Source organism: Diabrotica undecimpunctata, chromosome 9 (genome assembly GCF_040954645.1).
Source record: "Diabrotica undecimpunctata isolate CICGRU chromosome 9, icDiaUnde3, whole genome shotgun sequence".
NCBI classification, from domain to species: Eukaryota; Metazoa; Arthropoda; class Insecta; order Coleoptera; family Chrysomelidae; genus Diabrotica; species Diabrotica undecimpunctata.
The window spans coordinates 39065402-39078076 of NC_092811.1; the positions used below are offsets into that span (position 1 = coordinate 39065402).

At 29.7% G+C, this 12675-nt stretch overlaps 1 protein-coding gene and 1 long non-coding RNA gene across 2 annotated transcripts in view; one reads left to right on the forward strand and one right to left on the reverse strand.

Annotated features, from left to right (window-relative positions):
* The window catches only part of LOC140449885 (uncharacterized), a 40838-nt gene extending 38303 nt beyond the window's left edge, over positions 1–2535 (forward strand). Inside the window, exon 2 of the mRNA XM_072543296.1 lies at positions 1092–2535. Within this exon, the coding sequence (XP_072399397.1) occupies positions 1092–2305 (1214 nt within the window). The 3' untranslated portion in view covers positions 2306–2535. The remainder of the gene's footprint in view (positions 1–1091) is intronic.
* Positions 2536–10761: 8226 nt separating this feature from the next.
* Positions 10762–12619, reverse strand: LOC140449893 (uncharacterized). The gene is made up of 3 exons (XR_011951922.1): positions 12321–12619; positions 11955–12228; positions 10762–11895 (listed from the first exon to the last, which is right to left on the reverse strand). It is a non-coding gene; the product is annotated as an uncharacterized lncRNA (long non-coding RNA).
* Positions 12620–12675: the final 56 nt, after the last annotated feature.

Sequence of the window (12675 nt, forward strand, 5' to 3'; positions counted from 1 at the left end):
AGGAGTTATGTACAAAAAAATATTTTTTAAAATATTAAATACCAACGCATTTTCAATGTGGTTAAAGGAGAAAACTCACAGAAGCAACAGTAATAATATAATCTAGAAAGCAAACATGATATGTGTATATAAACAAAGTAGTAATATAAAAACTTTGAGAGCTTATATCTGAAACATTTGATTTTGTTACGTACCTCATTCATCCTCGTAGCCCTTGAATTATTTAAACATTAATAAAAATCATTAAATTTTTAATCAATTCAGTTCTTGATGTGACTATGTATATTATGATTTGCTCAAATGCATGTTTTTACAATTTATTAGATCTTATTTCTACTTGAGTTTATCTGTACAAAACAAATATATTTTAATAGAATAACTAGGGGCTATTTTACTATTTAACCAAAAACGTGGCTTCAAAATATTTTTACAGTTGACTTCGAGGAAAGAGTAGACAATATCAGAATGCCCACTCTCAGATGCCGCCTTTGAAGTTTGTCAGCACGCGATCGCCATATTTTAAACGGAAACAGACTCGAATTGAGAAATTTGTGAAAAGCTACGACAGAACCGTAAATTTTTTTTATACATCCTTGTCAAAATTTTCTACTTTTACACACTAAACCCAAACAGTGAACACCCTAACACACGCTACCAGTGAACTTTTTATTGCCCTCCAGAAAACAAGTTCATTGAACAACACTGGTTCCGTTTCAAACATGCTGATTCCGTCTGCACGAACGAGATGTGCGTACTTATCTTGATAAGCAGAGTGGGCATTCGGATCTTTTTTTATTCTGTGGTTTAGTAATCAAATAAATATACAGAAAAAAAAATAATTTGCTTCAAATAAAATTTATAAAAAAATTTGACTATTGGAAAATTAAAAAAATAACAACACAGCAAAATAAAAAACCACACTAGTTTTAACTAATCATAAATAAGGTGTTCAAATTTGCCTTTCAAAACATTTATAGATGCTTGAAAGTGGTCGTTGCAAGAGTTGCTTACATTGCGAACATTATACAGCATCATAACATATTTTTTATTTAAGTACATAATAGTGGTTTAATAGGATATCACGATTTTAGGTTTTTCCCATCAAGATATACAAACTGATGGAAGATTCAACGACCATGATAGAATTATTAGCGATTTGGACCAATTGGTAACTGCCTCGACGAATGTGAACACTGAGGAAGGCTATTTTACTACTAAAATTTGCGCCAAACAATTTTCAAAAACAAAGAATCACTTAAAAACAGATATGAATGTTCACACTGCTGAACAAGTTTTCACGTGTACAATATGCACCAAAAACTTCTCAGCAAGTTCTGATATAAAGTCAAGTGTACAAACTCGTGCTGCAGGAAAAAAACTGTTAACGTGTGGAATTTGTTCTACAGAGTTTAATAAAGAGAGTGTTTTAAAAGTAGCTACTAGAGAAAATACTTTTCCATGTGAAATTTGCTCCAAATTATTTTCACGAAAATCAATTTTGAAAGAACATATGCGAATACACACTGGCGATAAACCTTTTTCATGTGAAATTTGCTCCAAAAGGTGTTCACGAAAATCCAATTTAGAACAACATATGAAAATGCACACTGGACCTTTTGCATGTGAAATTTGCTCCAAAAGATTTTCACGAATATTCAGCTTAAAGGAACATATGGAAGAACACACTGTAGATAAACCTTATGCATGTGAAATTTGTGACAAAAAGTTTTCACGAAGTTTCCATGTTAAAGAACATATGAGAATACACACTGGTGATCAACCTTTTACATGCGAAATTTGTCCCAAGAAGTTTTCACGAAGTTTGCATTTAATAGGACATATGAGAATGCACACTGGAGATAAACCTTTTTCATGTGAAATTTGTGCCAAAAGATTTACACTTAAATGCAGTTTAAAGGAACATATAAAGAAACACACTGGAGATAAACCAAAACCTTTTATATGTGAAATTTGCCCCAAAAGATTTTCACGACCATTCAAATTAAAGGAACATACGAGAGAACACACTGGAGATAAACCCTTTGCATGTGAAATTTGTGCCAAACAGTTTTCACGAAGTGACTATTTAAAAGTACATATGAGAATACACACTGGAGATAAACCCTTTACATGTGAAATTTGTTTCAGAAAGTTTTCACGAAGTTTCAGTTTAAAGGAACATATGAGAGTACACAATGGTGAAAAACCTTTTGCATGTGAAATTTGCGCAAAGAAATTTTTACGCAGATCAAGTTTAACAAGACATATGAGAATACACACTGAACGTATTTCTGAAATTCACTGAAATTTCATATGTAAATCCTTTACATGTGCACTTCGTACTGAACATTTTCACAAAGTTTCTATTCAAAAGAACATGGGAATACACACTGCATATATCTTTTTGAGATCAATTTTACTTGTGAAACAGTATGAGTTAAATAGTAAAATCTGGACTAGTAAAATTCCTTTTTTTTTTAATTATAGTAGTAATTAACAAACGAATCTTTGTATAAAAACGATTTATATCAACAGTTTAAAGTGTGACTCGATATGGCAACACTGTTAATATTTTAATATTACAAGGAGTGTCATATACACAGAGTTACCAGATTGGGGTATTTCCCGCTATTTTTGGGGTAATTTCATAGCGTCTGGGAGAATTTTTATCAGCTTAAATGGATGGAGGAAGAAATTGTGGCAGATTTTAGGGATCATCATTAATTAAATTTGCGAATGTAGATGGAACTGACTAGAAAAGGCTATTTCCTACATAAATAAATAATATACATATTTTTTTTTCAGTAGATACCTTTAAGGCACCCAAAAAAATGTACTTATCTATATATTTTACAAAAATATAGGCCTTTAGATTTGAAATATAGATCATTTTGTCTACAGGCCACCGTGTGGTCATGTAAGTTTTAGAAATATGTACTTTCATATATCGACTGTGAATTAAAGTCGCGTTGGATGCAGAATATAGCCAAAATGGAAGGTTAAGAAATTTGGGAATTATTGTTTGAACTAATTTTGTTTTTTAAATATAAGTGACATCAGTTTTTATAAATCGTGAAGTAAAATCATTCTCATTGTTTTAGTATGAAAAATTATTCTAATTCATTGTTTTAGTATAAATAGTATAAAAAATTATCCGTTCCAGTCTACAGTCTTTTCAAATAAAAAAAAAATTGTGAATATGCGACAAAATTTTAAGTTTGGGTATTTGAGCTTAAATTTGGGGGAATTTCAGTTTCTAAGTGGGGGATTTAGAAAATCGCATCGCATCTGGCAACTCTGCAAATTATATTTTTGGTTAAGTGGTTAAGGTTATGCCATAGAAAAACCGAACACATAGAAGCGACATAGCGGTCCAAAAGCGTGTACCATTTTTGTATACGCATGCCCGATTCTGGTTGTATTACTGTCAAAAACACGTGCTTATTCTTTAATTCTGGTTGTTTTCGATAGTCCGTAGGCATCTATGGTAAATACTCGACACAACAAGTGCATTTGACCATTTATATAATTTATTTATAGTTAAAAGGTTATAGTTATAGTTTATAGTTAAATATATAAGTTTATAGTTATAGTTTATAGTTAAAAGTTTAATTTATATTTAAAATGGCTGGATATATTTGTGCGATTCGCGGATGATCATCTGTGACAGGAAAAGGAATAAGTTTATTTAGATTTCCTAAGAATAATAACAGGTAATTACTATTGCTTTGTAATTATTATTAGTTATTACTAATTACATAATAGTATTGGTTTGACTTTCGAACAGTAAACCGACGCCGACGTGTCTGTCCGAGCTATAAAAAAATAAACTTTGGTCTGCCAAGGGATACCTAGTTCAAACTGAAAACATTAAATTTGGTGACAGTGCTATTTCTTTTATTGAAAGACGCAAGTCTCCGAAGGCTCAGGTCATAAAATCAACAGATGGTGGCCAAATGTCGGCGCGCTCGAAGACAAAAATACGAATATAGTATTTTTAAGAAATAAAAATATATAGAGGGTTTTATACACGGGAATATTTGATTTAAGAGCGTAGGCGCAAAATTTGGGGCAAATGTTTTTTAAATGTATTCATTTTTTTCGAATCCTGAAAAAACTAATAAGTATTTTTGAAAAATTTAAACGCAGAATGAAAGACCACATTATTACTGAGGGCCAAAAGTCCCCGAAAACTTTTATAATGTTTATTTTAATAAGTTACAGGGGTGAAAAAAAAAGAGAAAATTTAGTGTGATTTTTAATTTCAAATATCTCATTCAAAAAAACTTTTTGTTTATTCTAAGGGACTTTCGGCCCTCGGTAATAATGTAATCTTTCATTCTGTGTTTAAATTTTACAAAAATATTTGTTAGTTTTCTCAGGATTCCAAAAAAATGTTAAAAAGCATTGGCCTGAAATTTTGCGTCTACGCTCTTAAACGAAACAAAGAAATTACTAAAATGCTCAAACTAAAAATTGTTAATTAAGAGCGTAGGCGCAAAATTTCGGGCCAATTCTTTTTAAATGCAATCATTTTTTTGAAAAATTTAAATACAGAATGAAAGATTACATTATTACCGAGGGCCGAAAGTCCCTTAGAATAAACAAAAAGTTTTTTTGAATGAGATATTTCAAATTAAAAATCACACTAAATTTTCTCTTTTTTTTTTTCACCCCTGTAACTCATTAAAATAAACATTATAGAAGTTTTCAGGGACTTTCGGCCCTCAGTAATAATGTAGTCTTTCACTCTGCGTTTAAATTTTTCAAAAATACTTATTAGTTTTTTCAGGATTCGGAAAAAATGAATGCATTTAAAAAACATTGGTCCGAAATTTTGCGCCTACGCTCGAAGAATTTATATTGTGCGATATGCCCACTGACTATTAATTTTCTGGTTGTTAGCTGTCATTGGCGGCTTGGCCACGTAACTTCAAAGAACTGTCGCTTCTCTGTGTTGGGTTGTTCTCTGGTTATGCTATAGCTGATACCACAGTATCCAGTAATATATATTCTTTATCTATGACAGTATCTATACTGTGCTGATACCCAGAGGCCCAGCCCCCAGCCAGAGATATGTAAAAAGAGGCTATGGCCCCTATACTATGTTCGGCTATGTTCATTGTATAATCAAAGAATATAGACGCTTAAATGCTGCAAAAGTGTAGAGAAAGTGCCAATGAAGTTAGCTACAAATAAGGGACACTACACTGGACAGATTTGTATTGGGCAGTGTTGCCATATCACAAATAAATCACGAAATTGCATGCGATATAATATTAATGAAAGTTACTAAACATTCCTTTAAGTTTTTAAAAAAAGTTTAATTAATTTAAACTTTAACACTTTAAGCTTTTAAATTCTTAAAGTTTTTAAGGTATTCAGGTATCATTTAATCCCAAAATTATAAGAAAATAGGCATAAAATTGAAATCTGGTAAACATCTGTTGCAATCTGGCAACTAGTGTTGTCAAAGTTTTGACAATATTACAAAGGCCAATTATAAAAATTTTTTCTAATAACTAACTACAGCTAATATCAAAAGAAACAAATATTCATTCGTTCGTGTTTTACATACATTTAAAAAATACCCGATTTCATAAAATAATATAATAAAAATGTAGTTTCAAAGCATATTTGAGGCATAAAACATATACATAATAAGGACATGGCAACAACGCAAACACAAATTTGACGGATCATTTGTAGCTACCTTCATCGGCACTTTTTCATTCCATATCCACATAGATAAATTACACCTAGATTGGTAACAGGGATAGCCAAGGTCAAATCATGTTCGAATTAGGCGCCCATTCGCTTGGTGGCACTGCTAGTCTCGTTCCTGCGCGGAGTGAGTGTGCTGTGATCAAGTCAAAGTTGAGTTTAGACAAATACGGCGCCATATTTGTATTTGTTTTATTTTTTATAGTTTATTTTATAATTTAAAATTTTTTGTATAAATAGTGCAAAATCGTACAATTTTCGACGATTTTTTATTATGGAATCGAACACATTACATGGAATAACAATGTAGAGACGAAGAACTGAACAAAAAAGATGTGTTCCAGATTGCATGGATACTACCAAAGAATATAGACGCTTAAGCGTCTATATTCTTTGATACTACTTTTTTAAGTCCAGGACATTATATGGATATGTTTGATAAATGGGTGAATGCTGTTAAGAGCCCTAATTAGAGAATGCTGCAAAAGAAACTATTTATAACAATTTTCGTGTATGCGCTAGTCATTTTAAAGAGGAAGATATAGTCAATGTTGGAAATAGCGGTATTACGAGAACAGCCGTTCCGAGTTTGTTTTTACCAGGACCAGGTAAGAACTATTATACCACTGACCTATATTCTTATTCACATTATATCTGACCTTTTACTATAAAATTAGTTTATAAATTTAACCTAAAATTATATATTATAAAACCAGTCTTACTTAGCTTAGTATTTGAATTATTTGTAGGTGGTGGTTCAACAACTATCTTAAAAAGCATCACCTTAGAGAGGGTTCGGCATAAATTTCTACAGGTGTGCGCCTTTCAAAGTTGGATTAGATTAGCAGACCATGACTACACTATCATGGAGAGGTCTATGAGCTTGCCTGCTTTAAGTATGAGGAGGGATCTGTCCCTCTCTTGTGAGTGAGATTGGTCTTAGAGTACCATATTACCATGGTTTGCCTCATCTATGTACTTTTAATGTTCCATTTTGTAGAACAACCTATGGTGCTAATAGCCCACTGAATAGATACTTATCTTTGTTAAACAACCTAAATGTAAATGTATTTAATATGTCCCTCAATAAATATATAAATATTAGTAGAAGAGTTACTGGTACCATAGAGTTTGGAAACTTAACTGTGTAAAATACTTCATGTTTTTATTGTAACTAGGTAATACTTTACATATTTTTTTATTTTTGTTATGTTATTTTTCCATCTTTATTGTTTGTGCTGGATTTTAGAATCATAGAACTAACTGTTGGGTTTATAGGTTTTAAAATGTCATTACATGTTTAATATATATATATATATATATATATATATATATATATATATATATATATATATATATATATATATATATATATATATATATATATATATATATATATATATATATAATATATATATATATATATATATATAATATATATATATATATATATATATATATAATATATATATATATATATATATATATATATATATATATATATATATATATATATATATATATATGTATGTATGTGTACATGCATGTGTTTGTGTACATAATATATTTTTATTTCACATTATTTAATTTTATTATCTTATGCACATTAAAATACTGTGTACTTAACCACTAAGTTGTAACATTTAATCGGCTTGTTCCGTATATTAGCCTGCATCCACATGGACAGCGGTAAGGCGTTCAGAGTTATGAATAAATAAATTTGAATGTGTTGACAGGGATCTTTCCTATTCTGTTGATGATAGGGATGGGATGTCTGATCTTAAGATGACATACTGGTGAAAAAATCTGTTGATTGTAATTGTGTTTGTCATTTCAGGCATAAAAACATTATTATCCTCTGTTGTTTGGAGTTTATACTGAGCAAATAAAGTTACTATATCAGGTTTTAGCAAAGCTTACATTCTGGGTGAAAACTTTAAGCATACCTTAGAAATAAATTATTTACCTTATCCATTGTTCTTTTTTTTGTTCGTTTTTTCTATTTGCTATCATTCGGTTATTCCTCATTCTTGGGTTTTCTTTTTGCAAGAAGCAATATTTTGCTAATCTAATCAAAATCATAATTTTGTTGATAACCAGAATATTTTTCTGGAACTTATATTATGATTCTGATTATAAGAATAAAAGTATTATCATATAAATATATAACATATAGTATGAGTATAAATATATATAAACTTCTTTCTAGAACTAAATCATTTAATTGTTCTGTTTCCAACTTAGCAGGGTCCTTGAGTTCTCTCTTTCTGTGAGTAGAAAGCCAGACTGTAAGAGTTTTCACTGACCACTGATAGTGTGTGTTATTGCATTAGGATGAAAGTACTACAAAAAACTCAGAATGTCTGATGGCTGTCTGTTGCTTATTAGGCTTTAATTTGACATTAGAATTACAAAAAAAATATTTACTGACAAGTTCCTGTCACAACATTTAGAACACTAAATTATACTACATTCACCCGTCCCTATTTTTGAACAAAATATTGCAACTATTTTGGTTTATTTTTAGCTCCAGCTGATTTACAGCTAGAATGAAAATCTGAATTTTCCAATCTTGGTTCATCATTATCATCAGGTTTTTGAACAGGTAAATTTTCTGTCTCATCTGGTATTTATTTAGTAGTGGAATTCTCTAGTGTGTTATTTGGACCTTCATCATTATCTTGATTCAATAATATAACAATTCAACAGTAAACTTCGTATATAGTGCAGAGCACATGGTAAAGCAGTTTTCCATTAAGTGAATTCTAAATTTTTGGTTTTCTATGCTAGATTCACCAATTTCCATATAACTCATTGTATTTTTCGACTTAACCATTTCCTTCATGATTATATGGTGTTGTTCTACTTGAATATATTCCTTTAGAGTGTAGATAATTAATAAATTCTTGTGAAGTAAAGCTAGTTCTCCTTGTTAGATTTGATATATACCGTCATTCTATATAAACCAAATAGTGATTTAATCTGTAATTGGTTAGAATTGCTTTTCTACCAGATAATGTCTGCATTTTTTAAATACTTCAACTCATTTGCTTTTTTTTCAATTGCATAATGTTTTTATTCAGAATCTGTGAGGGTATGTGTGAAAAAAGCAATTGGTTTTCCAGATTGATTGCTTCGCTTATGTAATCGTAGATTAATTTTTTAAAAGCATGTACTTATCTTTATCTTCTAGGGATTTATCTTTAGATTCATTGCTTTCTAAAAAATTCTTGAATGTTATATACTTACTAATGTTTGAATTCTTTGGTGGAAGTTTGACAGTTTGGACCAGCCTCTAGTTTATCTGGTCTAAAGTACTTCCCCATTGTAAATTTATGCGAATAAAATTGTAGTAAAATGTCTTTTGCAGAATTAGACTTTTATTCACATAAAACTTGATAAGAATGACAAAACAATTATTTAAATACTGACCCGTTCTTGTCACAACATTAAGAAAACTAAATTATACTAAACATGGCTTGTATTATTAATATTTCTTGTAACACATATAACATTTCTTGTAACATTTTTATAAATAAAGATTTTATTCTATATTTTATTCTGTAATTTTTTTAACCACTTTGGCATTTTAATGTAATGGAAAATAAATATAGTCCCAACATAACAAGAAAACCCAAAAAGTATACGAAAAATATTTATTATCGTATAGGATAAGGATTTTTCTTGTTATTTTAGGATTATATCGATTTTCCTTTACTTTAAAATGAGTTCACAATCCTAGGTAATATTACTAAACTTTTGAATTTAGCGCCATGTATATATAGTTACGCGCCCGATCACTAGGTGATGCGCCAATCATTGTTTTATTCCTTAACACGGAAGTTTCAATGCTAGGTGGTAGTGTGCTATGCATATCCATATCACAGTATAGATAACAACCAGTATTCTCACTCTACCGCGGTACCTTTGATCTTTTTAGACAAAATTCGGTGACCTTGACGCCATATTTTCTGGACGAAAACCGTGGACTGGCCCTGCACATATGGACGCGACAGAGCCGACTTTGATTTATTTAACAAAATTGATTTTAATTTCAACCAATTTCAAAACTCTTCTTGCTACTCTTTCATTCTTCGAGAAATTAAAAAAAAAAAAGCCTAAAATTGTTTTGCGTTGTATTTATGATTTTGTTTTCTAAAGTTTCACAACTATTTGTTACAGAACTGTCTTATACACTATCAAAAAAAAATCAAATGGAGAGTTATGCAACAGTTTTTAATAAATATGCTAGTTTTAAAGCTGTATGGTTATAAAGTAGAATAAAATGCAAAGTTTCATTTCAAAATTCAAATACAGAGTTTGAAATCAGTTAATATATTTTAATTATATCTCACTAAAAACACAAGAGGATGTGAACAAAACTCCTAAATATGTATATTGATTAGTGATTGATCTTACCTGTTCATTGTAATAGACTATTTTGACTTGTTATTTCAATATAAACGATTAAATAATGTGTTATTGATGTTTCCAAATAATCATTTTATTATTTTTTCTTTTAGTTTTGTTTTCATATTTTTGAGTAGGGAAATTTCTGTTATTGAATTTTAATAAATAGTACAAACGTACACGGCTAAATAAAGTTGTACAATATTTGAGTGGACTTTGTTTAAAAGGTGACTAAAAGTTATGGTACTAAGTCGAGAAACATGTTTTAATAATATTCGGCTTTACAGCTAATATGTCAAAATTCTTTTGAAAGAGAATGTCAAGTATACCTACTTATAAAGTCAGCAGAATCACCAGTAGGGATTTTTAGATTACCAAATGTGTCACCGGTTCTATTTTTATATACATTAACATATTGATATACAGTTTTAGCCGACAAATTAGTTACACTTTTTGAGTAGCTGTCTGGTATATTATTTTTAAATAATATATTAGGGCTGGGTAAACAAAATTTGCTACACAAAACATTTTTGTAAAACTTTTGGCCCCTTGAAGTACATTAAGAGACATCCTGTTTAAACTGATTACTGAATCTTCTACCTCTTGCCTTTTTTCTAGACTGTAAAGTTTGAACATTTATGAAATTAGCTAAATTTAACGAAGGACAAAATTTAGATGTAAGTGCCATGTAGTCTTCAATTGTCACATTATCGACACATTTCTTTTCTGTAGAATGTACAGAATGTTTTCTGAATTTTTTATTTAAATAATGGTTTTCCTTCCATAATTTTATAACTGTACTTCATAGCACAATTTTTCTTTGAGTTTTTTCTTACAATCCTTGTTGATGTACATTAGACGTCTAACGGAATCGTACAAAGTGCTAAAAGTAGCGTCATCCTGTTAATGGTAAGAATGTATTTGTGGAAATAAAAAATAAATTTTTAAATGAACTTCATTTATTATTACATGTTGCATTAGATATTACATTTATTTGTTTATTTAATAATAACAAAGGTGACAGACCCACTGTCAAAATTAGACAAAAATACATTGTAGATAAATACAATTACAGATAAAAATCAAATATACATGTATAAAACAAGTACACATTAAGTTTACAAAGTATCATTTTGTAGTTTAAAATTTCAGAAGTTAAACAAATTATATCTCATGAGCACTGGTTTGCATGTATGAGAAGTCAGATCATACCTATATTTGAACCATAATTAGTTCTGCGATGAGATATATGGAAATGTAAATTCTGAAGAAGTGAACGGGAAGGAATATGAAAAGAAATTAGCTAAAGCAATTTAGGAGTATGGATTATTCTATAATTAATCGCTTTTGTTCAAATGTGATTTTGAATGATATTTTACATTTTTGTTTACTTGATCTTGATTAATGTCAATATAATTAATTATTAATTAATTAGAAGAAACACTCTAATACATTTTTATGGAATATGATCAGATATATCTCACTAAAAACATAAGATAATGTGAAGAAAACCCCTAAATGGGTATATTAATTATTGATTGATATTATCTGTTCATTGTAATAAAAAAGAGTATTTTGACTTATTATATTGTTATAAACAAGTAAATAATGTTTTATTGATGTTTCCAAATAATCAATTTATTATTTTTTCTTTTGGTTATATTTTCATGTTTTTCAGTCTTGAAATTTCTCTTCATGAATTGTAATGAATATGAATACTAACATTTTTCTCTATATCCATAGCTGAACTTTTCACTACTTCTAAAAGAAAAAGAGAAAGCTTACATATGTGTTACATCTTAATTATTTATTTTATTTACCTTCATTAATAGGACATCTTGGAAGACATGTTTTGGACTACTGCAGAATAAGTATGATCAAAAGTTGATGAGCCCTCTGTTAAAGGAAAGTTTGTGAGAACTGCAGAAGGTTGTAATCGATTTCTCATATCATTCAGAAACATCTTATCAATAAGCGTCTATATTCTTTGATCTTATTGTCGAAATGAGTACCATAAAGACGATGACTTCTATGTAAACGTTCTGCCTTATTCAATAAATCTTCTCGTCCACATGCCATTAACCAAATTTTTGCCTAAATACAAACATTTTTTTAATACACGATGAAACGTTAATAAATAATATAACATCTGTAATACACAATTTTAATCCTAATTTAACACTCACCTATTAACATCTTTTGGAAAGAAAACAATACTTTTCCTAGAATTATTACAACACTTTGTAGCTGCACAAGTGTGGCAAGGCTTTTTGTTTTTATTTTTGTACATATCGACGTACTTATACAACGTAATTGCGAAATAAAAAATGTATAAAGTTTATTTGTATCTATAAATACACAAAAAGTAAACAAATACAATGGCCTCTATATTATTTATCTATGACAAATGACAATGGCCAATGACCAATGAGAGCCGTCAAATTTTTCGGAGTCCAGAGAAAATGGCGTCGCTGTCTGCGCGAGTAAAATGCGCGAACTTTCGCGCCAAAGCGGAGTGGGAATACTGGTTGTTGTCTATAC